The sequence below is a fragment of the Cynoglossus semilaevis genome, chromosome 19 (genome assembly GCF_000523025.1).
Source record: "Cynoglossus semilaevis isolate Cse_v1.0 chromosome 19, Cse_v1.0, whole genome shotgun sequence".
In the NCBI taxonomy this organism is placed as follows: domain Eukaryota; kingdom Metazoa; phylum Chordata; class Actinopteri; order Pleuronectiformes; family Cynoglossidae; genus Cynoglossus; species Cynoglossus semilaevis.
In genome coordinates this window covers 5,972,699-5,999,094 of record NC_024325.1, presented here as the reverse complement: position 1 = coordinate 5,999,094, position 26,396 = coordinate 5,972,699, and the positions used below count along the sequence as shown (strand labels likewise).

At 38.7% G+C, this 26,396-nt stretch overlaps 2 protein-coding genes across 7 annotated transcripts; one reads left to right on the top strand and one right to left on the bottom strand.

The window, feature by feature from the left end:
* Nucleotides 1-60: 60 nt before the first annotated feature.
* Nucleotides 61-26,234, top strand: coro6 (coronin 6). 6 transcript variants are annotated; one of them, XR_523215.3, is made up of 14 exons: nucleotides 61-786; nucleotides 2,609-2,808; nucleotides 5,310-5,432; nucleotides 7,205-7,334; nucleotides 7,426-7,604; nucleotides 8,111-8,230; nucleotides 8,318-8,422; nucleotides 8,522-8,667; nucleotides 8,819-8,876; nucleotides 9,067-9,294; nucleotides 24,569-24,644; nucleotides 25,032-25,087; nucleotides 25,749-25,814; nucleotides 25,983-26,234. XR_523215.3 is itself a non-coding variant. In XM_025065562.1 (11 exons), the coding sequence occupies exons 2-11, from the start codon at nucleotides 2,611-2,613 to the stop codon at nucleotides 11,829-11,831; spliced, it is 1,293 nt and encodes a 430-aa protein (XP_024921330.1). In that variant the 5' UTR covers nucleotides 61-786; nucleotides 2,609-2,610; the 3' UTR covers nucleotides 11,832-11,963. The 6 variants fall into 6 exon arrangements, 3 of the variants coding, with proteins under 3 accessions (XP_024921330.1, XP_008330741.1, XP_016897449.1); XR_523216.3 differs by lacking the exon at nucleotides 25,032-25,087 and having other exon boundaries at nucleotides 25,983-26,232; XR_523217.3 differs by lacking the exons at nucleotides 25,032-25,087; nucleotides 25,749-25,814 and having other exon boundaries at nucleotides 25,983-26,227.
* LOC103394995 (von Willebrand factor A domain-containing protein 7-like) lies at nucleotides 10,326-20,550 on the bottom strand. The gene is made up of 16 exons (XM_008332522.3): nucleotides 19,394-20,550; nucleotides 18,831-19,003; nucleotides 18,267-18,539; nucleotides 18,076-18,169; nucleotides 17,804-17,938; nucleotides 15,872-16,058; nucleotides 13,943-14,118; nucleotides 13,745-13,857; nucleotides 13,548-13,664; nucleotides 13,033-13,227; nucleotides 12,820-12,952; nucleotides 12,461-12,610; nucleotides 12,171-12,263; nucleotides 11,824-12,083; nucleotides 11,442-11,735; nucleotides 10,326-11,239 (listed from the first exon to the last, which is right to left on the bottom strand). The coding sequence occupies exons 2-16, from the start codon at nucleotides 18,999-19,001 to the stop codon at nucleotides 10,802-10,804; spliced, it is 2,829 nt and encodes a 942-aa protein (XP_008330744.1). The 5' UTR covers nucleotides 19,002-19,003; nucleotides 19,394-20,550; the 3' UTR covers nucleotides 10,326-10,801.
* Nucleotides 26,235-26,396: the final 162 nt, after the last annotated feature.

Genomic DNA, 26,396 nt, shown 5'->3' with positions numbered 1-26,396 from the left:
AGAAAGTTGACCATTACCCTGACCAGCATGAAGGAGGACATCAAGGATATTTGATTTCTCTAATTCAGGTGAATGTAAACTGATCAGACATGGCAACGAATGGTGACATGACCTTCTCCTGACGTAAGTGAAAGATGAACATGCATATTGCTGGTTTCTCCAACAAGGTAGACAGTTGACCTTGAACCTAAGACTGGTTTGTATGGGTTAGGGAAATAATAATATAGTTTAGAGCAAATTGAAATGAAATGTAACTTATTAATTTGGAGACGGATATACATAGTTATACAACTAATAAATTGTTTGAAATCTTTTTTTAGACAAATTAATAAATAATTTGAGTTAAATATTTGAATTAATCCCTTGACTCATCCCCCCTCCCCCCGACACCTTCTTTAGGGCGCCACTGCAAGTTTTTCTATCTACAGTCAGCCTACCACTGAGAGACAGACCCTCGGTGACGCGCTGACCCTCTGCAACCGGCGCGCGTCACGTTTCCCTGCACTGACAGAGCCTGTTCCAAAATAGACAGCACCCTTCCACCCACCCACTCACACCTCAACCACCAGTTCACCCCCACTCACCCCTGCACTGCCCCCGCTGCTCTCCCCTCTCTTTCTGTCCCTACCCACACAGTGGTTCGGTGCGCACCAACTCCAGGAAAGCGCATCTCAAGGACTGTCACTGACCAGGAATACAATCGTAATCGGCTGCAAGAGGAAGACACCCAGGGTACGCGACCTGCGAGTACTGTGCAGGGAAAGTGGGGTCTTCCCAGGGCCTGAGGTGAGTCCTCTTTCCTTTGCTTTATCTCATGCTTCAGTACGGTTGCTGCAGTGGTATGAGCTGTGCGTCAAGTTGCGTCGTAACCGCACTGGCGAGCAGTTGCCTCACCCTCACTCCGTATGGATGAAACAGAAACCAATGTGGTTCCATTTGAGATTGCGCACCGGAGCAGAGCTCGAAGTGAATATAGCAGCCGACGGCTTACTTTCAAGGGTGAGGGACTATGGTGGTAGTGTATTTAACTGCCTTAACATTTACCGCCTCTTCATTCACGGTAAAGCACTACAGTGCGCACCGTCTTTATTCTGGGACTGTTGAGGAGTCAGGAGCAGAGTGAAGGAACCAAGGAGGGAGGAGGAAGGGGGACTAGGAGGAGGAAGAGGAGGAGCGCCTGGCCCGGTTGGGACAGTGCAGTTTGTTATGGCTATATTAGGAAAGTGGCAGTGTCATTCTTTGGCTCTGTTCGACATACCCTTAGCTGTGCCATGCACAACAGTGAAGACTAATCCCATTACCCTGAAGGAGAGTTAAACGTTAAGTGAGTTAAAGGGTTTTCCCTTTAAATAATCAATAACATGTTTCTCACATTATTTAATTGTCTTCTTAAATGACATTTTTTTATATAGAAGAAGAATATTTGACATTAATCAAATAACCCTTTATTATTAGTAAAAAATAAACAACAACACAACCAGATATATTATTGTATGCTCTCTGTGAGTGCATCCTGATTATTCAAACCAGGATCTTAAAACACACAGCAAGACTTAACTTTTTGCCTCTGGTCTTGCCCAAAATATTGTTACAAGTGCAATTCAACATGAAATTACAAGACACGCCTTCCGTCCTAGTTGAGAAAAACAAAAAAACACTTAAAGTTTAACAGGTTAAGTTTTAAATTATGTTAAACTTTTTCATGACAAAACTCACAAACCTTAGAAGGCAGAGCTATTATCTATTGTTCTGTGTCTACTTTTTTGTATTTTTAAGCATTTTATATGAAATGGATATAAAGATGACTGATAAGTCAATGTTTCAAATAAAAAAAAATCTTACAGTAACTGAACGTTTTATCATGAAAATCTTATACCATATAAATTGTCTAAATACTTCCTGATACATAGAAGAGAACATCTGTCGTACTCTGATCGAGTCATGTGTGATTAATAACCTTGTCATAGTCCAGTGATCACAGCAGAGTTACTGCTCTCTCGCTCTCTTTTTTTTTTTTTAAATCTTGGATTACCTGAAACTATTTGTTTGTTTACCAACAACAGTAAAATAATCCCATTTGACATATTTTACTGTAAGTCCTTTCAGATAAATAACACCGACCTACTTTAATATGAGGGTTTTAGTGTCAGCGTTGTGGAAACACCCTGGGATTTGCTGCTCTTCTACTTTGTGTCTCTCTCTGGTGTTTGGCCGTTGCAGGCAGTATATTGTGCTGGGACAATCACCTATTAATAACTATGCTAAGGTTAGCTCTGTTATACAACATCTCTGGTGGTTTGGAGGATTAGTCCCTGTAGCTTGTCGCCTGGTAGCCACAGGACAATATGGTTTGTAAACACAACTGGTATCATTTAATATTAAGTAACATTTTCTCTTATTTGAAGTTATAAACATCCCATAACAAAGATGAATTTCAGTGTTCATTATTCACATGATATAAGACAAAGTAAATAATGACCTTAGGTATTGTCCACAACTTTGTCTATGTATACCTGAGATTGAATTCCCATGTTCTTTCTAATCCATTTCTTTTATCTTCTCCCTCCATGTCTTCTTTCTTCATCCTGCCTTCATCCCGTCTCCTCAGTCATGAGTCGCAGCATTGTGCGGCAGAGTAAGTTTCGCCACGTCTTTGGCCAGGCGGTCAAGGCTGAGCAGGGTTACGATGACATCCGTGTTTCCAAGGTGACGTGGGACAGCTCTTTCTGCGCTGTCAACCCAAAGTTCCTGGCCGTCATCGTTGAATCCAGCGGTGGAGGGGCTTTCCTGGTCCTACCACTCTCCAAGGTCAGTGAGATCATAAGACAGGGCTGCTGTCCACAACTTCAAACTTTGATCTCCTACAGATGAATATGAAATAATGTGCTAATCTCAAACTTCAAACTTGCATTAAATATTCTCCTATAACTTTTATGTCGCACAACAAACTAAATGTAACGAAGTGATGAAACTGCTAAAAGAAAGCCTTGTAAATAACCATTAGAGCTTCACTGGATCCAGAACCATGTAAATTAATATAAATGTATTATCAGATGATTTTATGATTGTAATTACAGTGTTTAGGTAATTTTCCGTATAATTAGGTGTTACATTTGTGAATTGATAATCCTCTGCTGAGAAAAAAAACAATATACTCACACCTGACTAAAATGTGTTTAGCAGATTAGCTGTCAATCACACACTAAGCCAGCAGATATATATAACGCGTCAGTTAAAGAGTCCATGCATCTACTATGTTGTGATTGGGGCCATGACCTCTTCAGGACATACTTTACTGACGTAAATGAAGAGTTAAGAACTGTACATATAATTACATATAATTTATTATATGCAAATTGACTGATGCACATCAACTTTTTTTGACTGTGTAATGTTAGTAACTGTGTGCTATGGTAAAATGAAATTAAATAAATGTGTTCTCTGGTGGTCTAGTGGTTAGGATTTGGCTCTCTCACCGCCACAGCCGGGGTTAGGTTCCCGGTGAGGGAACATGTTTTCCTTAATTTCCCAAAGGGAACTCCCAAGGGATTAATAAAGTTCTATCTATCTATTATGTTATCCTAGGGTAGCTGTAGTTGTAGCTTAGAGTAGTTGTCTGATACCTGATACCTGTGGGTTTAATACCAGGTGGGTTTAATACCAGGTTAACAAGGTTAAATAATAAAGTTGTCATTAAAAATGAAAAAGTATATTTAAAAAAAACCACAAGCCATTTATCATTTCCTTATAACAGCAAGTCAATACTAATAATAATAATAGAAAAGTAAAAAATTATGTGCTAAGCAATTTTTAAAAATTGTGTAAAACATTTTCTTTAAGATAAAAACACTAGTTCGCTCGCTCTTCAACGAGCTGCAGATCCAGGGCTCCAGTCAGAGCTCTCCAAATAGCTGATGATGACCCTGTATTCAGCAGAGGCTGCAGCTATTTACTTGACCTGCCCCATCAGGTACCTGCACTCAGCAGGTTTCCTTTTGAGCCGGTAGCTAACACCAAGTGTTAATCCTGGTCCAGGGTTAGTGGTGCCTATTTAAATTGCATCTTAATTCAAAAGGGTATGCAGTATAATGTTGAGAAAACATTATGTTCACATAAGAATTAGATTGTAACTCAACTAAATAGACATTGATGTTTGACTTTAAATTAGACCATTAACACTGTATTCCATCAGGATATCAGGTGGTAACTCATGACAAAGCAGCAGCAGAAGGCCAGGTACTTTACAATTATAAAATAAAAACCCTGGGAAGTGGACATGATGGTATACTGCAGTCATGCTGAAAAGATGTGCTATTAATACACACCCACACACTCTTCACCTTCCATCTTCCACCACTGGGACCCCAAACTCTCCTGTCAACGCCAAGTCTCTCAGCTATAAATACACCAGGCTTTGGGTGTGTTTCTGCTATGTGTGTGTGTGTGTGTGTGTGTGTGTGTGTCTCAGTGTGTCTACGTGTATGTGTAGATGCAGGGACACATACCACAAAAGTTGATATTCTTGTTCACCTGATACGAACAAGGAGTGATGCAATAACCCGGCTCATCTATGCCCTAGTTACAAACTATATCTATTCATCTTGCTCCACTTTAGTCTTTTTTGTAACTGATCCATTTAGTCAGCTTTTTTTTCTTTTTTCTTTTTTTTTACAGTGTAGGAGAAGTTATAGTGACTGGTCTTTACTGGGAGGAATTTAGAAATTATTGGATTTTACTAAAATAAACTGAAATGTTTATGAGTTAATTAAAACAATGGCAGGATTTTAAAGAAAGTACAGGTTCCAGAGCCTCTCTTGTGAATATACAAATATACTATACATATATACTAACTATAATATATTGTATTTTGGTAAGATACAGTAAAATATGAAAAGCCTTTTTTAGTTTTTTACCTAACAAAGGAATGGAATTTCTGAGATTTTTTTCCTATATTTTTAGGCACATCTTACCAAGGTTCAGACTTGATGACAATCTCCATAATATTGTACCTATGAATATGTGGTTAGGTAAAAATAATTTTACATATAATTGTGGTTTTATAAATTTGTTTTTGGTCCAAATTATAAAAGAAAAACTTTAGAAGATTTGTCATTTAAATCAAAGGTAGATATATTCTAATAATAATCTGAACCTTTTTGGCTGATTGACATCAAACCTGTGTTTATGTTGAAGTTGAGTAAAACAAGTTTGAACCATGTTAAAAACAATAGAATTCCACACTATAACCATGTCATCCGTTACAAGACAGTGTGTTTTGTAGACCTAATTTGTGTGTGTGTGTATTGCAGACAGGTCGTGTTGATAAGAACTACCCGTTGGTGGTGGGTCACTCAGGACCTGTTCTTGATATCGACTGGTGTCCACATGATGACAACGTCCTGGCCAGCTGTTCAGAAGACTGCACTGCAATGGTGAAGATAAGACAAACTGTTGTAACAGGTTGATGCACATTACAGGACCTTCCTTAGATAAGAGTCGGTCACACTTCAATGAACAACAATACTACTGGAGTTCTGAATGAGTCACAGTAACGAGCTGTGTCAAGCTGCACTCACCTGACCTGCCTCTTCATCCCTTCACTGGGTTAACCTGTGGTTTCCTCCCCTATTGCAGGGGTTAGCTGCAACAACAAAATACAGATCAAAGCTGGACATTGACCATGAACTAAGAATAGCAATGGCAGCTGCAGCTCAGATTTAAAACACTGTGCGGCACAAAGCAGGTCCAGAGATGTGAGTGAGGGCTGGAGGTGCTTCAGTGGTTGTCCTCAACAATACTAAAATTGTTATAATAATATTAAATATTGTAAATTATCCCTCGCAATGCTTTTAACAGTTGTGTCAGTCAGTGTGAGGCTGGTCTGACGCAGGTCGCCAACTTCTGTGAACGCATGACGGGCGTGGGGATGGTATCTTTGGATGAAAGTCCTTTGTTAAACAAAACCGTTTTCCCACAGCGTGTGCAAATAGTAACATGAGCATGAACTGTGTATGAGCGCAATTTCAAATGGACGAATGGCAGCATTATGAGGTCGGCTATACAGTACTGTGCTTGTCATTCTGCCTTCATGTTGTGCTAAAAATGTTAATCTGATTAATCATTATTTCGACTATATATATTGGGCTATATATTAGAATTTCACCTAAGTGTCAAGCTTGGTTAGTGATCAGCCACTGGATTTATACACTACCAATATAAACCAATTAACTACAGTTTTCACAATTCGTTACAATCTTGTTATGTCCTTATGGGTAAAATGCCAGCATGTGTGTGTATGACATTGTTGTTTTTGTTTGAGTGAGGACAGTTGACAAGCCCAGCCTATGTCAATTAAATTAAGTACACGTTCGCAGCAACATGGCCGGAATATTTGTACAACTCAGTGGTTGAATTCCAGCCTCTCCAATAGCAGTAGGTGTGTGTGTTTGTTTGTGTGTGTGTGATCCAGGTATGCCTGTCCATGTGGGGACATTTTTCTGGTACAGGTCCCTACTAGTGAATTACAGCCAGGTTAGGGGTTAGGGTAAGGATTAACATTAGGCATGCTTTTGGGGAATGCATTATGTCTATGAGATGTCCTCACAACTCCCTGAAACCCAGCTGTGTGTGGGTGCGTGTGGGCAGCTGTCCATTCTTGGCCTCCATGCTGTTATGCAGTTATAGGGAGCATGACTGTGATGTCATTCTTTTCCTCTTCACAGAAGAGGATCACTGTGTCATCAGAAAAGACATATGAGAGTGTATTTGTTTGTGTGTGTTGTCATGGAGCCATCTGTTTATATCTGTATGTGTTTGTCTTTGTTAGACCCCCAGGGTTTTCATGGTTTTCAGAGGACTGTTTTATGGTTTGTTTTCTCATGTACTTGGAAGAATTGGCTCCATGCTGTTGCTCAGGACATAAAGGAGTGCTGGTCAAGAGAGGTTTTTACACACCCAAAAACTGGTACTGATGCTCTGTACAAATGTCTATTGAGTACACCCAGACTGAGAAGAATAAAATACCTCTTTTTCAAATTAGTAGGAATATATTGAAGGTTAAAGTTATGGTTCTATAAATTAAATAAATGCTTTGAAGTTACATGTACCTGGAGTTTGGATGCAGGTCTCTTGTTCCAGTGGTTCTCTCATTTGATTTAATGATTTAATTCCTGTAACTTTTTTTACCTTGGTCTTATCTCCCCAGGTGTGGCAGATACCAGATAAGGCGTTGACCCGCCCCCTGTCCGACCCTATTGTAGTCCTGGAGGGACACTCCAAACGTGTTGGTATAGTCTCCTGGCATCCAACTGCACGCAACATATTACTGACTGCAGGTAGGAGTTATTTCCAGAGAGTTCTGTTTTATTGTGTAGTTATTCTCTGCTCAGTTCAAACATACATCTGTTTTTTCCAACTTCCTCCTAGGCAGTGATAACCTCATAATCATCTGGAATGTGGGAACAGGCGAGCCCCTTATTTCCATGGACGACCATCCAGACCTCATCTACAGCATCAGCTGGAACCGTAATGGCAGCTTGTTCTGCACCACCTGTAAGGACAGACGACTGCGGGTCTGTGATCCACGGAAGAGAGAAGTGGTTGCGGTGAGTGAAAAAACAAACAAAACAAAACAAAACAAAAAAATAACGGAGAGAATGATGGGTTTCTGGAAAAATCTTAAAAAATAGGAGCTTCTCAAAAATGCACTAAAAATATATACCTTGTTTACATCAACCATTGATAACAGTAATATACTATGCTAATAATATTATGAAAAAGTCTTCAAAATAAAAGTTTCCCAAAAATGAATAAATATATTAATTTGCCTTAAAATACACAGCAACAGACTTTTCTATGGTTAAAATATTGGAAAGATATACTTTTTTGGTATGTGAACCATTGATAAAAAGCAGAATACTATACTAATAGGTTCCTGAAAAAGTCAAAAATTAATAAAAATGCACTCATTTGCAGTTAAAATCACACTAATGACCTTTTTCATGGTTTCATTCTGAAAAAAATACCTTTGTCAACCTTTGATATATAGCAATATACTACACGGATAAGTGAGAAAAAAAAAATCACTGTATTTTACTCTTTTATTCATCAGGAACGTCTGGCTCCACATGAAGGAATCCGGCCAATGAGAGCCATCTTCACCAGAGAGGGGAACATCTTCACCACAGGCTTCACCAGAATGAGTCAGCGAGAGCTTGGACTCTGGGACCCAGTAACAACAAATAGGCCTCTCTTGCGTAGAAATGTATATGATTCATTATTTATTTATTTACTAATGTTTTGGGTTTTTTTCTTATAGACAAACTTTGAGGAGCCGATTGCACTGTTGGAGCTGGACACAAGTAATGGGGTGTTGTTACCATACTATGATGCAGACGCAAGCATGGTCTACCTCTGTGGAAAGGTAGTAATGACTACCCAAGCTACCATTCTCATGGGACAATGACAACATGTCAATATTTCTTTTGGAACTGTGTTCTTCCCTTGGTTTCCTACTGCACAGGGGGACAGCAGCATTCGATACTTTGAAGTGACGGAGGAGCCTCCCTATGTCCACTACCTTAACACTTTCAGCAGTAAGGAGCCTCAGCGAGGGATGGGCTTCATGCCCAAGAGAGGCGTTGACGTCAGCAAATGTGAGATTGCCAGGTGAGATGCTGTCCGTGCACCAAATAGGTTTTAAGCTTTAGTCATGAGTACTTTAAAGTAGAAATATTTCTCAGTCCAGACAAAGGCATCCTGTGCAACAACTTAACTGTCATGTCATTTTTCCCCCTCTGTCTCTTTGTTTGATCTTCAGGTTATTCAAGCTGCATGACAAGAAGTGTGAACCCATCACAATGACAGTGCCCAGAAAGGTAAGGTACCACTGATAAATTTTAACACTGTATTCTACAGCAGCCGAGCACAGTGGTCACCTAAAAACTGTCCTTTAATTACAATGAGAGACATGGACTTTAATGTACTTTAACTTAAAGCTTTGAAAACTCTGTCTTGATTGAAGATCCTGTCTACCTTAGTCACTTAGTCCAATTTTGTTTTTCACAGTCGGACCTCTTCCAGGACGACTTGTACCCAGACACAGCAGGGCCGGAGCCTGCCATGGAGCCTGAGGAGTGGTTGGATGGTCGTGACGAGGACCCTATTCTGACCTCCATGAGAGGGGGCTACGTTCCTCCCAAGAGCCGAGAGATTAAAGTGGCAAAGAAGAATGTGCTGGACTCCAGACCTACCGCTCGCCGCAGCATGTCAACAGTGGAAACTAACAATCTGTCGGTAGGTTGTGGAACTAAATTGTGTACTCAACAAATATTTTTCTTAGGTTTAGTTTTGCACAAAGGGAGTGTTTTTTTCTAAAACACAATGTGAACAAAAGGCTTAAAAAAGCTTTATTTTTAGTATATTTCTTATTGTATTTTCTAGTTTCCAGTTTCTAATAGAGCATCTTATATATATTACTGCTTAATTATTCTTTATTCTTTACTCTTTAAACTTTCTAGAAGTATGACAAACTCAGCAAGTGTGTAAACTATGTTCCTGTCTTCTTTCCTACTCTCATTTATCCCCAAACTCCCTTCCTAGTTTGATTCATTCATTTCTAGTTGAGGACTGTCCTTGACCTATCTTTGCATTTCCTTTCCTTTGTCCTAAAAGTTCCTTTCCTTGTCTTTTCTGTTTTCTTTTTATTTCCACTCCTTTCCATGTGTCCTCTTGTTTCCTTTCCTCTCCTCATCTCTTCTAATCCAGCCTGAGTTGCTTGAGAGGTTGCTGGAGGAGATACAGAATTTGAAGGCCACAGTTTTGTCTCAGGAGAAGAGAATCTGTGACTTGGAGAATAAGATTTCTCAGTACACTAATGGCACTGCTTGATGTGCGAATGAAGGCACCTTTGAAGGACTTGTCTGAAATTCTTTGAAACCCTTGCAGCGGTCGAAGCGGCCCACCGAAAATCTGAACACTATAAATGAAAATTGACTGACAGACGATTCTGTGTATCTGAGGTTAGATATTACTTTTAGGTGGATTTTTACTTATTTCTACTTTTAAAAAGCAAAGTAAAACAATCAGGCCGCCACCGTACACGTACCTCATTATGAGAGATTCATTCGACACGCAGTCACTGTATGTCTGAACAAGTGCAGTTGCTTTATATAGGGCTAAGCCAGACTTTGAAATGTTTCAGAATGTAAATAGTGCTGACAGAAAATCAGAGATTTGTTGAGCTTGTAGCCAAATGTGAAAAGAAGGAACTTTTTGTTTTCTGTAAAGGATAAAACATTAGACACATGACATAAAAATAAAAATAGTTTTTTTTAAGGAAGAAAAAAACATTTATTTTCTTCTTTTGTCATTATCACAGCACATTTTTTCATCAGCTTATCTACCATGTGTGGAGGGGTAGCATAGTGGCCGATGACAGGTACTGATTTTTTATTTTTTACATTACATTGACATTGGCCTTTACTTTTTGCTGTGTCAGCAGGGCTGTGTGATAATAAAAAAAATTATATAGTTTTCTTAATGTACCTTCAAATAAATAAATAGCAAAAAATGTAGGCTAGTTTGTTATTTTTTAGCTTTAAGAATTGTCTCTTCACAAGGAATAGAAGCAACAAATCTGAAACAATCCGTATTACAATAAAATTGCACAATACAAAATGAATATGTTTTTTTTTTTACAGTAAATATAATCCACAAAGGAATTTACAGCAGCATTAAATTCATTTTACTTTTACATTACCCTTAAACCTTTAACCTAAACTGATCTCTTTGATGAGATGCATCAGACTCCCTCTCTGGTGGGGGGCGGTGATAACTGAATAACACCGACTGTTGACATATACATCTCTAGTAGAACCATGGTTAGACAGAGAAAAACTGAGTAAGTAACTTTTGTAGACATGGAGACAGGAGATGTGACACCTTCTTCAGAAGAGAAGAAACAGGTGCCTACGTTTCCCACTCGGTCTACCACCTGTAGCTCCATATTAGGTGAGCAGCAGGAGGCATTGTAGGACACCAGGGTGATGTTCCCATTGTCAGGGTCCAGACTGGTTGTCATGACACCGCTGCCTTGTTTAAGGCTGACTCGTTCGACACCCATCCCATCATCCCTATCGGTCACACGAACGGAGAGGTCCCATGTGTCCAATGTGCAGTCTTTAGGGCAATCAGCTTCCAGGCTGAGCTGCTGACACACAGGTGGAGTGAAATCTGTTATCTGGGAAGAGGAAAAAGAAAAATAATTTATTTTTACTTGACATATTTTGCCAGTTGGACAATTGTCAGATCATATAGATTTTTGGTTGGTTATCTAAAAATGTTTGTGCCACAAAAATATTTAATACTCCAATTTAAATCTGACACATTTACAGCTTTAATAAATGTGTGATTTTCTTAGAAATTTTAACTGAAAAAATTACCGGGTTCAGGACAGAAATTCGCAGCACAATGTAGTTGGTGTCCAAACCCCCTGGAGCCTCCGCCTCAATGGTCAATCTGACATCAGTACCTGAGGGGGTGTTGAGAGGTGCCGTGAGGTTCACTGTCCCTTCTGTACTTTTTCCAGTTTCCAGTAACAAACTGGTTGGAAATTCCGAGTGAAATTTTTGATTGTTGGTAGCTTTTATAGTAAAAGTTCCGCCTGGTCCGTCGGTCTTTACAGTGAAGGACACGGAGAACAGTGTTCCTGGTACTAAAACGTCATTTGAATCCGCCTGAACACAAAGATGATTACAGAGAAGTACAGAACTTTAACAACAGTTTTTTTTTTCTTCATGTCTTGCATGGTTTAATACGACTTACAGCAATAGTCACTTTGGAGGCTCTGAAGTTGGTGGGAGACTGCCTTTGGAAAACGATTGTTGAAGCAGAATCTTGCCCTTTTACTCGTACCACAAACTCCTCTGACGGTATCTGTTCGACCCTCACTAAGAATTTCCCAGTCTCCTGTGGCTCCACAACCCCGACAATCTCCTTCGTCCCAGCGGATTCAACCAGAGCTACTTCTGTTAGTGTGCCCGTATCCAAGCCCAATAAAGTCACCAGCAAGGTGCCATTCACACCTTGAAAAAAAATCTAAATTGTCATCGTCCTATACGATAATATCGACATGCACTGCAAATAAAGTCACATATAAAAAACATTTTTACCAGCTTTTGGACGTGTGTCAAGAGCATCAAAACCTTTGAACGGCCCATCAGACTCTTCCACAAAATCAAACAAAAAATCAATAGTGGTCTCACCTAGGAATGAAAAAGTCAAGAGAAACAAAAAAAAGGCAAAAAAGAAGAGGTTAACAGACCATACACTTGGACCGTTCTTGGACTAATAGTCAATTTAAAAAAATTTCAGACTTCACATTAATATTTCAGAGGATAAAAATACGGAGAGAAGTTTTTTTTAAAGCCATTTTACCATCAATCATCGACCTAGTTCTTACCCATGACCTTTAGAGTGAAGGGATTAGCAGATGTCATCCTCATTTCCCATTGTCCAACTTCTTTTTTGAGCTTTAAGTTCTGAAAATTTCCCACTGACTGGGATGTAGTGAACAGTGACCCCGATGTGTCTGTGCATGCCTTGGATTCACCTTAGAATTACAATATTTTTACATTAAAAACATTTTATTTTTGTTTGCTTTTTGAACAGAATAAATGTTTTTTTTTCAGTTACCAATAAAATGCAACAGATAATTTCTAGCTACTAATGAATGGTGACAAAAATATGGTTTAAAGTGTGATGACCTCAACATTTGAGATGATGATTAATTGATAAATATCAATTTTTGTGTTGTAATACCTTTCGGGCTGATGACAGTACAACTGAGGCCCAGTCCAGTGATGTAGACTCTGAGGTTTGATACAGTTTTATCTACTAAAAAGAAGAATTTGTCCGCGTTTCCCGAATTCCTGGATGTTAGGAGCAAAGTCACCTGGAAAAACCACATGGAACACGTGTCAGCTGAGAACTGACAAAGTGAACCAGTAGCAACATAACTGTACTATTCATCACCAGAGAGGAGGTGGTAGACTCTTGTATGATGCTGGTGGCCAATGGGAGCTCACTCTTTGTGACTTCAATAGCCAGACCTCCTGAAGCCTGAGCCAAGTCTCTATAGACCTGGGCATCAGAAGCTGATATCTTCTTGGGTGTTTCACGTCGTCTGCGGCTGTTGACCACATTTGAAGATGTTATCATGAAGTTCACCTGTTGGACAAACATGAATTATGTCTAGCGTGAGCAAATGAGAGGCTTAGTGTCTATATAGAGCATTTTGAAATAATATGTAGAAAAAAATGTGTGGGAATTTTTCAGCAAAATCTTAAAGAAGCATGTCATTTTTGGTGATGATGAAAAATGATGAAAATGTTTGCCAATGTATTTTTCAAAATTTGAACTTGTCTGCGTGTTTCTTATCAATTAAGAGCATTTTAAGAATATTTTAAAGAAAAATAGATGTAAATATATATATAATATAGATATAGATATAATTTATATAAAACATAAGACTATTTATTAATACTTACTACTGTTTGAGTTCGCTCAATGAGTGCAATCACTGTGTTCTTCAGGACCTTGTCTTTAGCAGGTGCGTCAGTAAAGAGGAAGATGTCAGAATTGACTGGTGCCCCACTTAATGCCAACTGTTTAAGACAAGAAGAATTTCTGCGCACCAATTCAAGGCTTTCTGAATTAGTACATTCATGTAAAGGTGTTTTGATACCTGAAGTCCAGACAGACTCTGCTCCTGCTCATCTCCTCCCCCAATCACTGAGAGTGAGTTGATAACATTCTTGAAGACTTTTGCGTCTGTTGTCTTTATCAAAGGGCCAAAATCTGAGATAAAAAAAATTGGCTTTACACTTCATTTTCTCTCTCATAGAAAGGCATAACGTGACAGAAACCATCCCTAACATCCCACCTGGGTCATTGAAAGGAACAAGAATGTAGAATGAAGGTTCATCATCTGTTCCTGCCTCACTATCGATTATGGAAGAAGTTACTGCCTTCACCGCCTCGATGTCATCACTCATACTTTTAGTGGTGTCGATCACGAAGCAAAGGGCTTTGCCTGACCCTTTGGAGATTCCCATCATCCTTTGAGATACAAATTCATTACGCATCCATTTGTACTGATTAAACAGGATTATGGTTAATCAAGATAAATTGACATTCTTAAATAAGAACAGAAGGTAGATGTAGGTGGATCACATCTGTCGCTCCCTCAGTACATCGCGGATTTTTTTATTACAATCTCTAGAGGTATTTTTAAAAATTGCAATATTTTCATTATTTTCGTGATAAAAACATTTTCTAACCTAAAAAATTAAACAGTAAAAATATAGCAAAAAATAAACTAAAAGACATCGATGGCAGCTTTGTTTACCTAGAGGAGCTCAAACACGGCATTGAGCATGCTCTTCTGTTCGATGCCCATGCATCGTAGCATCTCTCTGCATCTACCCTAGTCTGTCCGCCACTCTTTCACTTTGCTCTGCGCCGTTGCAGTTTGTGCGCTTGTGTTTGGAGAAAGTTTACCCATTTAACGCCTTGCGGTGTTCTGATCATCGCTTTACGTTGTATTGCACAGCAATTTTAGTGTCACGCAAATTGAAGATTTTGTCGCACTTTTTCATTCGACATTACTTAATTGAAAATAAACTATTTTATGTGCCTGGCTGTCTATGGGCACGACTATCAGTGCAGTACTTAGCAATGATAGGCCTCCGTGGACAAGGCGGTAGCTGACAGGCTGAGTGGTGTGTCAATCAAACTGCTGACTCTCAGCAATCACACACACGTTAGCGTCTGAAATCTTGGAGCGTGCAGTTGTTTTGATACAGTGAAGACGCCCATGTGTACTGTGCCGAAAAAAGAAGATGCCACCTTTTGGCTGAGACCGATGGATGGGGATTTGAAATGAACATTTTGCAATTTGTGTGAAAACGGCTTTTCTGTAGGACGTGGTGATGAATCTGAGGGGAAACGACACGGTGCACGTGAGTCTCACACAGGAAGTACACGACAGAAAACATACAAAAGTTACTGCAGTAAAAGTTGTGTTTACCATGCAGTGCAATATGAACAATCATATCGTCAACCCACTGTAGAAAATCTCAAATCTCAAGAGTGCCGCTTGAGCCTCTTTGTACATAGCTGTACAGAGTTCTACAACAATGCAGAATATTTATTCATGGTCACTGAATCTTGTCATAGCCTAGGTTTTAAATTTTGATTGCAAAAACGTGTTATTCATAGTGTGGAGAAAGGCTGTTGGCCTACCACCTGCTGGATTGTGATGCAAACTCTGTTGGCGCTGAGCTATTTCTAGTTTTTATTTTGCTGTTTTGGTCACAGATGGCGATATAACCCACAGTTGTTGGTTTTACAGAGACCTGTTTACATTGAAATGGTTTAATTTGACATCAGGTCATTTTTTTGTTGTACCAATTGCTTGATGCTTGATTACTCCAATTGCGCTAACCTGCTTCCAGGGCTGCACGTGCGTCGCCACTCCCGTGTTCTCTCTCCTGCAGCTGAGCGCTAACCTCCGCCAAGCCCCCGCAATGTGCATGTACTTTGAATTTTAATTCATAATTAGAATGTTTTTTACATTGTTTTCCATGCTCGTGTATTTAATTTACGTATTATGTATGTCTCATATTGCCATTATACAAGGAGGGTTGATAACAGTGTGAGCGAGGTTTGTATAGAGTAAATATATATACGTAAATTATATAATAACTATCTCGCTTCTACTTTATTCACTATGTATGTATGTATCTCTCTCTCTCTCTCTCTCTCTCTCTCTATCTATATATATATATATTATAAAGGATGAATTTATTACTGGAGGAAGGGTCTGTCGCCGGCTGCTCCTCTAATGTCCTCCAGTAGTTGGCTGGTTGCAGCTGTGGCCATATTTGCTGCTTTGGAGTGCAAATGTCCATGGCTGGCGTCAAATGAGTCTTTGTTGATGCCACCCTTAGGCTCAATTTTGCTTGTTTGATCAACTGCTCCTCCGTGGCTGCATTTTCCTGTTTAAACAAAGCCATTTAAAAGGACAAATCCACAACAGCTTGTTAAAATATGGCTTAATAAATGAGAGTAACACAGTGGTTTCTTTTATAGGTTCTCATGTAATCATTAGTTCACTATGGCAGTAATGATTTTAGCAATAAAAACTGCGAACTGAGCATTTCTGGGCCTTTTTGTTTTTGCATTTTTTCGTGATAGTAAGACTATAGTCTTACTTGTTTTTGCTGAGCATTTCACATGTTCAGATATGATATTTTTGGAGTTTACTTAGCAGCATGTTTTGAGACAAACTTGCATTTGGATGCTTTTCTGGGTCTAACAGACACAATGGTGAAAAAAAGTGTAGAATATGATTCCTAATCAGTTTCTTCCCATTTCTGCTGCATTCATGACCCATCCACTGTGGATACGTCATTTTTCTTTGGCATATCTTACTGTAGGAGCTGTAGGAGCAGCTTGGTGGTCTTTCTGCTGAAACCTTGGACTAACGTTCTACCCATACATTTTTTTCTAGAATTAAGGTCATAACTTTGTGCTTTTCAGCCTGTTTTGCAGATCTGTCTTTGGGACATTATGTTTTAAGACCAGTTGATTAATAAGGACCGGTTTTGCTGCCCTACTTGGCTGATTTTGTTTTCTTTTAATGCTGAAGCATCTTGACAGTAGGCCTCCACCTCTTTCTTCTACACCCACAGGCAGAATATCTATGCATGTTATGTAAAATATGCTAATTCCTCAAAATAGCAAACTGAAATTTCCATTATGCAACTCCAGTCTTCAGTTTTTAGTTTCTAAAGACTGCACTCTGGGTTAAAGTTGTCTTTTCAGCAGTATTAGACATTTGAGTTCATTCCTCTGTCAGGTTCTTGTCACTGTCTTTGACAGTCTCTGCGGGGTGGTATCTTAACAATTTTCTCTAGACAATAATCTTACTAGCTTCCTATTTTTTATTCACAGCTATTATCTGAACTTCCATGTTAAGTACTTTCACAATGTTAGTTCATTCTTGAAGGTATTTTGAAAACTTAGCAGCATCTGCAGCTTAAATGCAAAAAAAGGTTTTGTTTTTTTTCAAAGACAACCCTTATTTTTGAATAGGGTACATGTGGGGATGATGTTTTGATTTTTGATGATTTTTTTATACTTCTTGACTGAAACTGTTAAGTTCAGAAATGTTCAGATGAAATAACCATGTGTTCTACGTTTCTTTAAAGCATGTTGTTTGTAGGAATGAAAAATGTACTTTTAGAGCAACAACAAAATGACCAAGTCAATCAGCTGATATTTGACTGATTCTTCTTTAGTTTGTGTTTGCATGTGAACTTCCTCATCCCATTTGAATGTCAAATGGCTGAAGAGCATCAGCAAAGCAAATTATTTTACCATTAATGTTCAAATGTTTGTTTATTCAAACAAAAGTATGAGAATTAACTGAATACATGTTTAAATGGTGTTGATAATAGGGATGTCCAATATTATCAGCTCGATATTAGCATAATTTTGTAATATCTGTAAGAATTGTTATTGGCAAAAAGTTAATATCCGCCATCCCTAGTTCATAATTATTTTAATTTTTTTTTACCAAATTGAGGAGTGTTAAAATAATGAATTTTTCAATACATTAATTCATGGCAACCCTAGAGAACACTTACTATTTGCTTTATTCCTGTCAGTGCTTTGACCATAATAAGCTGAGTTTAATTCTAAAACTGAGCCTCGATGTTTCCACTGAAATTAGTTTTACCTTTTGGTTTGGTTGAGACTACAGGAACAATACCAAAGTAGCCAGAGGTTAGAATGCCCTCATTTATGATATCCTCCAGAATGTTGTTCCTACAATCGTCACCATTGCAGTTTCGACACGTTGCCCTGCTTTTATCTGTGGAGGAAATAACAAAGACAATTAATGACATCTTTTGTTAAATCATGAAACACACCCAAACTGCATTCTTGACCAGTTTTTTATCTTTGCTTTTCTCATAGACAAACAGAGATTTGTGCATACCATGGCATTACCTGCTATTTTACCAATGCTGCTGTCAGATCTGATAAGATTGGGGTTCGGTTGCTTATTTCCCAGCTCTACCCAGTTACTGTGGCTGTAAAAATCCTGCAAAGTGGAAGGAAACGGTGATGTTGAACCTACTGTATATTTAGTAGAGATTCATTACAGTAAGGTTTTTTTTTTTTTTTTAAATCAACATTACCTGCAAAGGATGTAAAATCTCCCCCAGTTTTTCCCTGGCTGCTTCAAAGTTCTCTTGCTTGTTGCTGGCTTTGACTGCCTGTATCCCCTCTGTAATTATTTTCTTGCCTTGAACAAACATTTCTTCATCGAAATGAAAGCTTGCATTGAGAGCGTGACGGAGGTCCACTCGCACATTGTGTAAAGTGACGGAGGTAATGGCTTGTTGGAAACTTTTGGATGATTTCGGCGCATTGCAGGAGACAGCGACAGCCTCAGCAGTGTATGGCTGTGACTACACACAAACATACAGACAGGTTAGCTGTTGCCACACTGTAAACACCCCCATTAAAGTGCATCTGTGGCCAAGCCGGACCACCCCCGACCGGGCCAGTACATCTTCGGGTCCGCCGTCGGACTCCTGCGGATCGGCTGGTGCATCTCCGGTCTACCTCCGGTCCGCATTTAAGGAGATGTGCCGGCCGGGTCGGACGTGGGCCGGCTCCGAGATGCACTTTAATGGAGAAGTGAAACAGAAATGATCTTATTTCTTTTTCTCTTCTTTTGAACTAATGAGATATCTTACTGGAAACGTAAAGGCTGTCCCATCAGCTAGAGCCAAAGCACGGCATACATGCACTGTGGTGTTCAAAAGTGCGTTTTCTGTGATTTCAAAGTGATTCAAGGACTTTCCTGGTAATATTCCAAACCCATATGTTCCAGTGTGGAACAGCAGGAGGCAAAAGGCAACCAGCATCCCTGTTACAGTACCGAAAAAGAAGATACTTGAGTAAACATTCCTGTCACAGTCACAGTGTTTGTTCAGACAGTTAGAACGCAAGTTTCAAAACACAAAACAAATGTGTGTGACCTGGCTGTATTCTTTCACACTGTTGCTTATAGTTTTGATGAAAAAATACATATTTCAACATTTTCACATATATACAACAGTTGACCAGTCAACATTTGTGTTTTCTATGAAAATATTACAGTCAGATAAGCATCTTTTTTCAACATTAAAATCAAACAAAAAACAGCTGTAGCTCAGATTGTTTGAAAAAGACTTCAACAAGTCTTTAACAAGTTTAAAGAAAACATCCCTATTTAACTTAAGCTTTACAATCTTAAGTAAAATACTTAATTCTTTACCTGACGTCTTGAGGGTCTTGTTTTGTCAAAATATGTATTCTGTCAACACGACGTCCAACGTTCCACTGACAGGGCGTGCGCTCTTGTTCTACCTGTTTGTAATGTGATGAGTAGGAAGTGCGGTGGCTCACCTGCACACCTGCTGCAGGGAAGGCTGTACCTAAGCAAATTTTCCTACTTTATCTGACAGAAAGAAAACCTGTTGTCTCATTATTAATTAAAAAAAGGCAGAGCACGCTCAAATGTATGTGTTATGATAATTGTTTTAAAAGGAAGGATTGTTAAGCTAACCGCTTGTCATTGTAATTAATTATTTTACAATGTCGGAATAGTAGGATTAGTAGCAGTAATAATACTTAGAACTCTCACCTTGCAGAGGTGGTTCCAAGAGTTCTTCTACAGCAGCCTTTTGTAAAGTGGAGTAATCTCACCCTCCACACCTTTGACTCAAACACAACAAAGTTCATCTTTTTAAAACCACTCTTGGAACAAATGAAAAATAAAAATCACATAGAAATTACACAATAAGAAGAAAAATATAAGGATTGAAGTAAATATTGAAATTAAAATTATTTTGCCTACAACTGCTACGTGTACACTATGAAGGGCCTACCCCCCACTTTGGGAATCAAAACATTTGAGGTAGATGATCACTGTTACTGTATATTTTCAGGGTAGTAACTGGTAATATTAAGAACTAATGATATGGCCATGATGTAGACGTTTTCACCCTCGTGCTATGGGGTTTAGAGAGATATTGTAATTACATTAATTGGTTGGTAAAAATATGAAGCTGACAAAACACTTTGTCTTCATATGGACGCAAAGAAAAAGCGAAAAAAAAAAACAGAGGCGTAGAGGGAGAAACGTAGGGTGAGAGAATGAGAGAGAGGGAGTGAGAGAGAGTGAGTGCGAGGTCACTGTGTACACAAAACAAAAGCAAGTACTGCTGGTTGGATATGTTACGTTGTCCACATGTTTTTTGTTTTGTTTGACAAAAAATGCAAAACAACCAGCTGCTGTATTTTTTTCATTCAGTTCATCGTATACTCATCGAAACCCAAACTAAAGAAGTGTCACTGGTTGTTTTCGGTAATTGCGAGTACATGAATGATAATACTCTCCCTCGTATTGGTATGTAAACATAGCATCGGGAAACCCCTTAAAAATAAAGAATAAAAGATTAGTATGATATAATAATTTACCCATAAATACTGATTTATGGGTAAATTATATATATCATACACAGTATTGGAGACAAAGCGTTAAATGCATTGGTTTATTATCATTGAGACCAATGGATGGGGATTTGAAATGAACATTCTGCAATTTGTGTGAAAACGGCTTTTCCGTAGTGTGCAGTATTTTTTTCTGCAAACCCAATGACACTGAGTTTGATAAGTTACTGCAGTAGAAGTTACCAGTGTTTACCATGCAGTGCAATATGCACATTCATATCGGTCACCTGACTAAAGAAGATCTCAAATCTCAAGAGTGCCACTTGTGCCTCTTTGCACATACCTGTACCTGAGCTCTAGTTCTACAACGATGCAGAATATATATTCATGGCCATTGAATCTTGTCATAGCCTGGGTTTTAACATTTGGTTGCAGAAATGTGCTATTCTCCCTCCCAATGCATCGATAAAGAATGAACCTTTCTTAAGGATGACAGTGGCGTGTATCTCATCATATATTAAACTATAATAAAGTGACACCTTTTGGATGAGAGGTGACATGTACTCAAGAAACCAAGACTGTCCAGTTGCCCTCTACTTAACTGTTTTGGACAAAATGACCTAGATGACTGATAACCTACATGGAAAAAATAAATGGAAATGAACAATTAAAAAAATTAATTACCAGACTGAGGACGACTGGATATGGCCTCATAACCTCCATGTGGACTCTGAGACACTTTCATGAAGGTATACAGGAAGTCAATCACTGTCCCCTTGAAAGAAGTTGCAATTCAAGAAGAGAGGTTAAGGGTCAGCGGTTAATCGAACAGGAGCAATTACGTAACAGATTTAACTGCACAAAAAAGTGTGGATTAAAGCAGTATTCTGGGCAACAACAGAGCACAGTTTTTGCCCAACATAAACGGACTCACCTACGACCTTGACATTGTATGAATATGTTGACACCACAATAACATGTCACAGTCCTATTTCAGTATTTAACGTGACAGTTTGGAGGTTTCCCACTGTACTGAATGAACTGTTCCATTGGGGTCAGTGCTGCTCTGAACCACATCTGAAGAAGAAGAAATGTAGCCGCACAAAAGTTATGGCATGAATGTTTTATGATGATGAAGAATTGAATCACCCAGGGGTTAATTAAGTAATTCTGATTTAGATCAAATGTGTAAAATCACCTGTCGGACTGATGACAGTGAAGGTGATGTCATCCCCAGTGATGTAGACAGTGAGGTTCTTGACTGATTCGTCCACCACAAAGGTGAAATTATCGACTCCTCCATCATTCCTGGATACTTGTAGAAGGATGACCTGGGATATAAAGGTGACAAAGGTCAATCTTTTTAAACTCGTTAAGTTCATTGTTGTTGTTTGTGAAGTTGTTGATACCAGGGAGGAACTGATGGACATGTAATGATGCTGGTAGCCTCGAGCAGCTGTGTTTTTGTGACTTGGATATTTTGACCACCTGAAGCCTTAGCTAGCTCTATATACAAAAGATGTGGTTGGATCCTGAGTTCAACATCATCACCAGTGGCTCTTCGACGGCGGGACAAAGGTCCGGTCATGAGAAAGTTCACCTAAAGAAAAATAGAATAGTTTTACACTTTTCATCAATGATAATGTTGATTAGCACTGGCAACTTTTTTGGAACATTTATATGAAGTTGCTATGTCTGCTCAAAGATAAACAAAGTTCTCAAAGATCATTGTACTGCATGGTAATCAAATATCTGAAGATACTCTCATTAATGGACTCACTTTTTATAATCAGTACATCTTGAAATGCAAATGCCTCAAAGAGCTGATCCTATCTTTTATATTTATGGTTAATCTATTTCTGCTCTGATTTGTTGCAGATTTTGAGACATCAATTTTTAATAATTTATTAGCAACTGATAGTTGACCATGTCCAGAAAATTAAATAAAATAATAATACATATACAACATTAATCATATTTTACCACCATGACTTTACATGAAGACAGGACTACTCACTATAGATTTGGTTTGCTCTATGAGGGCAAGCACATTGTTATAAAGGTATGCATCTTTAACCGTACATCGGTAAAGATGTACATTTCAGAACCCGGAGGAGCACCAGTTAAAGCCAGCTGTTCTGAGAGAGAGACAGAAAATACTTTTTGTTAGTTTCCAGTTTGCAGGGACTGTGTTTTGATGAAATGTCAAAGTAACAACACCTGCAGTGCTGAAAGACTCATCTCTGGGTAATCACCACCACCGACTGCACTCAGTTCCTGAATAGAAGGATTGATATGCTAACCGCTTATCATTGTAATTAATTATTTTACAATGTCGGAATAGTAGGATTAGTAGCAGTAATAATACTTAGAACTCTCACCTCTCTCTCAGAGGTGGTTCCAAGAGTTCTTTTACAGCAGCCTTGCTTGCTTGCCAAGATGCTTGTTGTACTTACTGATTTGGGGTGCCGGTTTTGATTTTATAAACATGAAGTCATGTTTAAGGATTTAAGATCTCACCTGGATCATTGAAAGGAACAAGAATGTATAGTGACGGCTCGTCCTCTGTTCCCACTTTACTGTTGATTATGTTATTGGTGAGGATGAGCACTGTGGCAATGTCATCGCTCATACTTCCTGTGGTGTCAGTCACAAAGCAAAGAGGTTTGCCTTTCACGATTCCCATCATTCTAAGATAGGTGGAGAAAATTCAATTTGTATTGTTGTTAAATGTTCAGTCAGTGGTACGTAAGCATCGTGAGGTTGTCTCGTACTCACTGGTCACCAGCAGCTGCTCGGACGTGCTCTAGCACTTCAGCCATTGCAGCTATAGCCAGATCTGCTGCGTCCTTGTGACGATATCCATGTTCGGAGTCTACAGTGTCTTCGTAAATTCCACCTCTAGGCTCGATGTGTCTTGTTCTATCTTTGTTTCCTCCATGGCTGCATTTACCTGTGTTGATGAGTCAAGTTTGAATGTTTTTTCTAGATAGACAATTTGTCTTGTTTCAACTTGATGTTGAAGGATGTATCCGAAATGCCGATATTGTCCAAATACTTAATTTCCGATTTTGATATCAAGCAAATCCGATATAGGCTTGGTAATATTTATTTATTTATCTGTACAAACCACTGTATATGTTTCTGGCACCTGCATTCTGCATTCCCTGTATGCAGAAAATAGATTAAATAAATGAGCTGCTAGTGACCTTCACTTTAATATTCAACCGCACTTCAAATGCACTTTAATAAACTATTTTTAGGACATACATCATTTGGCCAAAATTGTTATTGGGTTTTCAATATCGGAGGAAATACTGACAATGATTCCTACAGATATTACATAACTATGCCAATATCGGCTCAATATTATTGGAAATCCTTAATGGCATTGTTATTTAATGAATACAACATGACGGGCTGACTTTTGTTTACCTGGAGGTTTGCTTGCAAAGGGAGTGAAAGAAAAATAGAAAATGGACTTGAACCTGAAACCCTCTGGACCTGAGTCTGCTTCTTTAACCACCAAGCCCCCACTGCACCAATAACAAGATTACTACATTTTTATATATATGGACTTACACGTTACTTTACCTGTAAAGGGTGAAACAAATTCCCCAGTGTGACCCTTGATGTATAATATTTTTGGAATCTGTTGTTGGACTTCACAGTTTCTAAACTTTGGGTAATGATATTTTTTCCCTCCGTAAATTTCTCTGAATCAAAGTGGTAGCTGCCATCCCAGAAAAATAGGAGGTCAACTCCCACATTTGACCATTTGATCATCTCAATAGCCCATTGGAAATCTTTGGAAGACTTTTTGGCTCCACATGCAGTGGCAACTGAAAAAGCAGTGTATGGTTCAGGCTACACACACACACACACCACACACACACACACACACACACACAAAGGAGAAGTAATGTTATGATACAGTATTCTAAAAAAAGTAAATATAAAAAAAGATTTCTAACATTGCTCCATATGATTCTTACAGGAAGTTTGACGTTTTGAACAGAAGTGCGACAAGTCTCCAAAGTGACCTTAAAGATGGCCCTCTCTGTGATGTCCTGGTGAGTCAGAGAGTTTTTCACTACTTTGATATGGAAACCAAAAGTTTCATCTTGCAGGAGCAGAATACACAAGAAGGCTAACCACCTCATCATTACAGAGAGAGCTGAAAATATTCTGTCAAAGTTTGATTGCCAAGCTAACCGTTTGTCATTGTAATTAATCCTTTCACAATGTCGGAATAGTAAGATTATCCAAAAATAGTTACATCGAGGGCAACTGGGCAGGTGGACTGTACGACGCCAAAAAGTCATCTGGTTTCTGTTACATAAACGCCATCGTCCTGGCCATTTTTAGCTGCTCAATAAGAAATTAAACATGTCAATTTTTTTGTCAGCGGAAATGAAACTTTTGGACAGCATTTACAGAGTGTTATGAAATGTTTACAGGACATCGGGGCAGAAAAGAGCAAATACGATGCAGTGAATTACAATTCAATTTCAAGGTATGGGAAAAAAAATGGATTTAAGCCATTCACAGGTATTGACTAAAGACTGAGTGACGCCTCAACTGGACAAGTCCAGTACAGGAAAGATTGATGAAAGAAGATGGAAGAAGTGTATAAAGTTTATTAAATAAATCAGCTGTTTAATGTTAAGAAGTAAAAAATGATGGCTGCTCTTAGGCCCTTGTCTTACAAAAAAGTATGTTTTTCTGAGTTGAAGCCATGACATTTTAATAAAAATGCATGATTCATTTTTATTGACTGGTTGTTTTATGTAGTCATTGTCGAATGTGAAATTGTTTAAAGTACTAAATAGTGGCACAAAGCAAATGGTTTGCTTAAGTAGATTGTAGTGGTTAATTGTTTTGGAACATGTTAGTGCTAAACACAAGAAGGGCGCTCTATGCATTTCTATAAAATAATTGTTCTTTGTAGGGCAAATATGTTCCTGTGTTTGTGTTGGTGTAAGTGTCATTGAAAGAGGAATGCTGATGGATATGAAGCATTACCAGGTGATACTGTTGAATGAATAGTGAAATAAGATGCTCTTTTTGGTTCTTACAATTGTAAATCTGTGCCTCACCATCCATGAACCTCGTCACTGGTTTGAGCTGTGTTATCTGTGTTTATCTGATCCTCACACAATATAACCTCCTGGCAGATGCTTACCATGGAATCGGGCTGGCATATAAGTTTCTATTTACCCTTTCAAGCACTCAAGTTACATGTGAGTGAAGCTTCTCTGCATTAAAATATGTAAAAAATAGGCTATGAAGCACACTGTCTCATGAACTCTTGGTAAATAAGTAATTAGCATTTGACAGGAGTTTGAGCTGGGCTGATGCACCTATTTGAAAATAGGAAATTAACTTGCAAATATTGCTTTTCTGTACAGAAACCCATCCTACTGCAGGGCCACGCACGGTCCACCACTCAGATGAAGTTCATTGGAGAATGAGACCTCCTGTTTTCCGTCGCTAAAGATCCGGTGAGTGACACGAAATGATTGCGCTTAACAAGTGCCACCAATGACTATAGGATAAGTAATTAGTTTGACTTTAAGAATATGGAATGTCCATGTGAAGCTACAAATGGCAACACGACTCTGCTAATCGAGTAGCGGAGTAATCCTCTGCTAGTTTTGACTTGCAATTGTGTTACAAACATAGGGCTATATGCTCTGTAGTGTGTATGATATGAAAATCACACTGTAATCATGAAAAGGGGACACAACTAAGGGCAGTAGAATTGATCTATTTTCAGTCAGAATAAAAGAAAAAATTAGTGCAACATGGATTTCTTCCTGAGG

Excerpts from the sequence above, each read along its gene's own strand:
- coro6 (XM_008332519.3), top strand. The coding sequence starts at position 2,611 with ATGAGTCGCAGCATTGTGCGGCAGAGTAAGTTTCGCCACGTCTTTGGC. Across the intron at positions 5,433-7,204 it reads CAGAAGACTGCACTGCAATG|GTGTGGCAGATACCAGATAA; the intron begins GTGAAGATAAGA and ends TTATCTCCCCAG. Across the intron at positions 7,605-8,110 it reads GGAAGAGAGAAGTGGTTGCG|GAACGTCTGGCTCCACATGA; the intron begins GTGAGTGAAAAA and ends TTTATTCATCAG.
- LOC103394995 (XM_008332522.3), bottom strand. The coding sequence starts at position 19,001 with ATGCTGGTTGCCTTTTGCCTCCTGCTGTTCCACACTGGAACATATGGG. Across the intron at positions 13,228-13,547 it reads TTGAGCGAACTCAAACAGTA|GTGAACTTCATGATAACATC; the intron begins GTAAGTATTAAT and ends TTTGTCCAACAG. Across the intron at positions 12,084-12,170 it reads TGACACACGTCCAAAAGCTG|GTGTGAATGGCACCTTGCTG; the intron begins GTAAAAATGTTT and ends TTTTTTTTCAAG.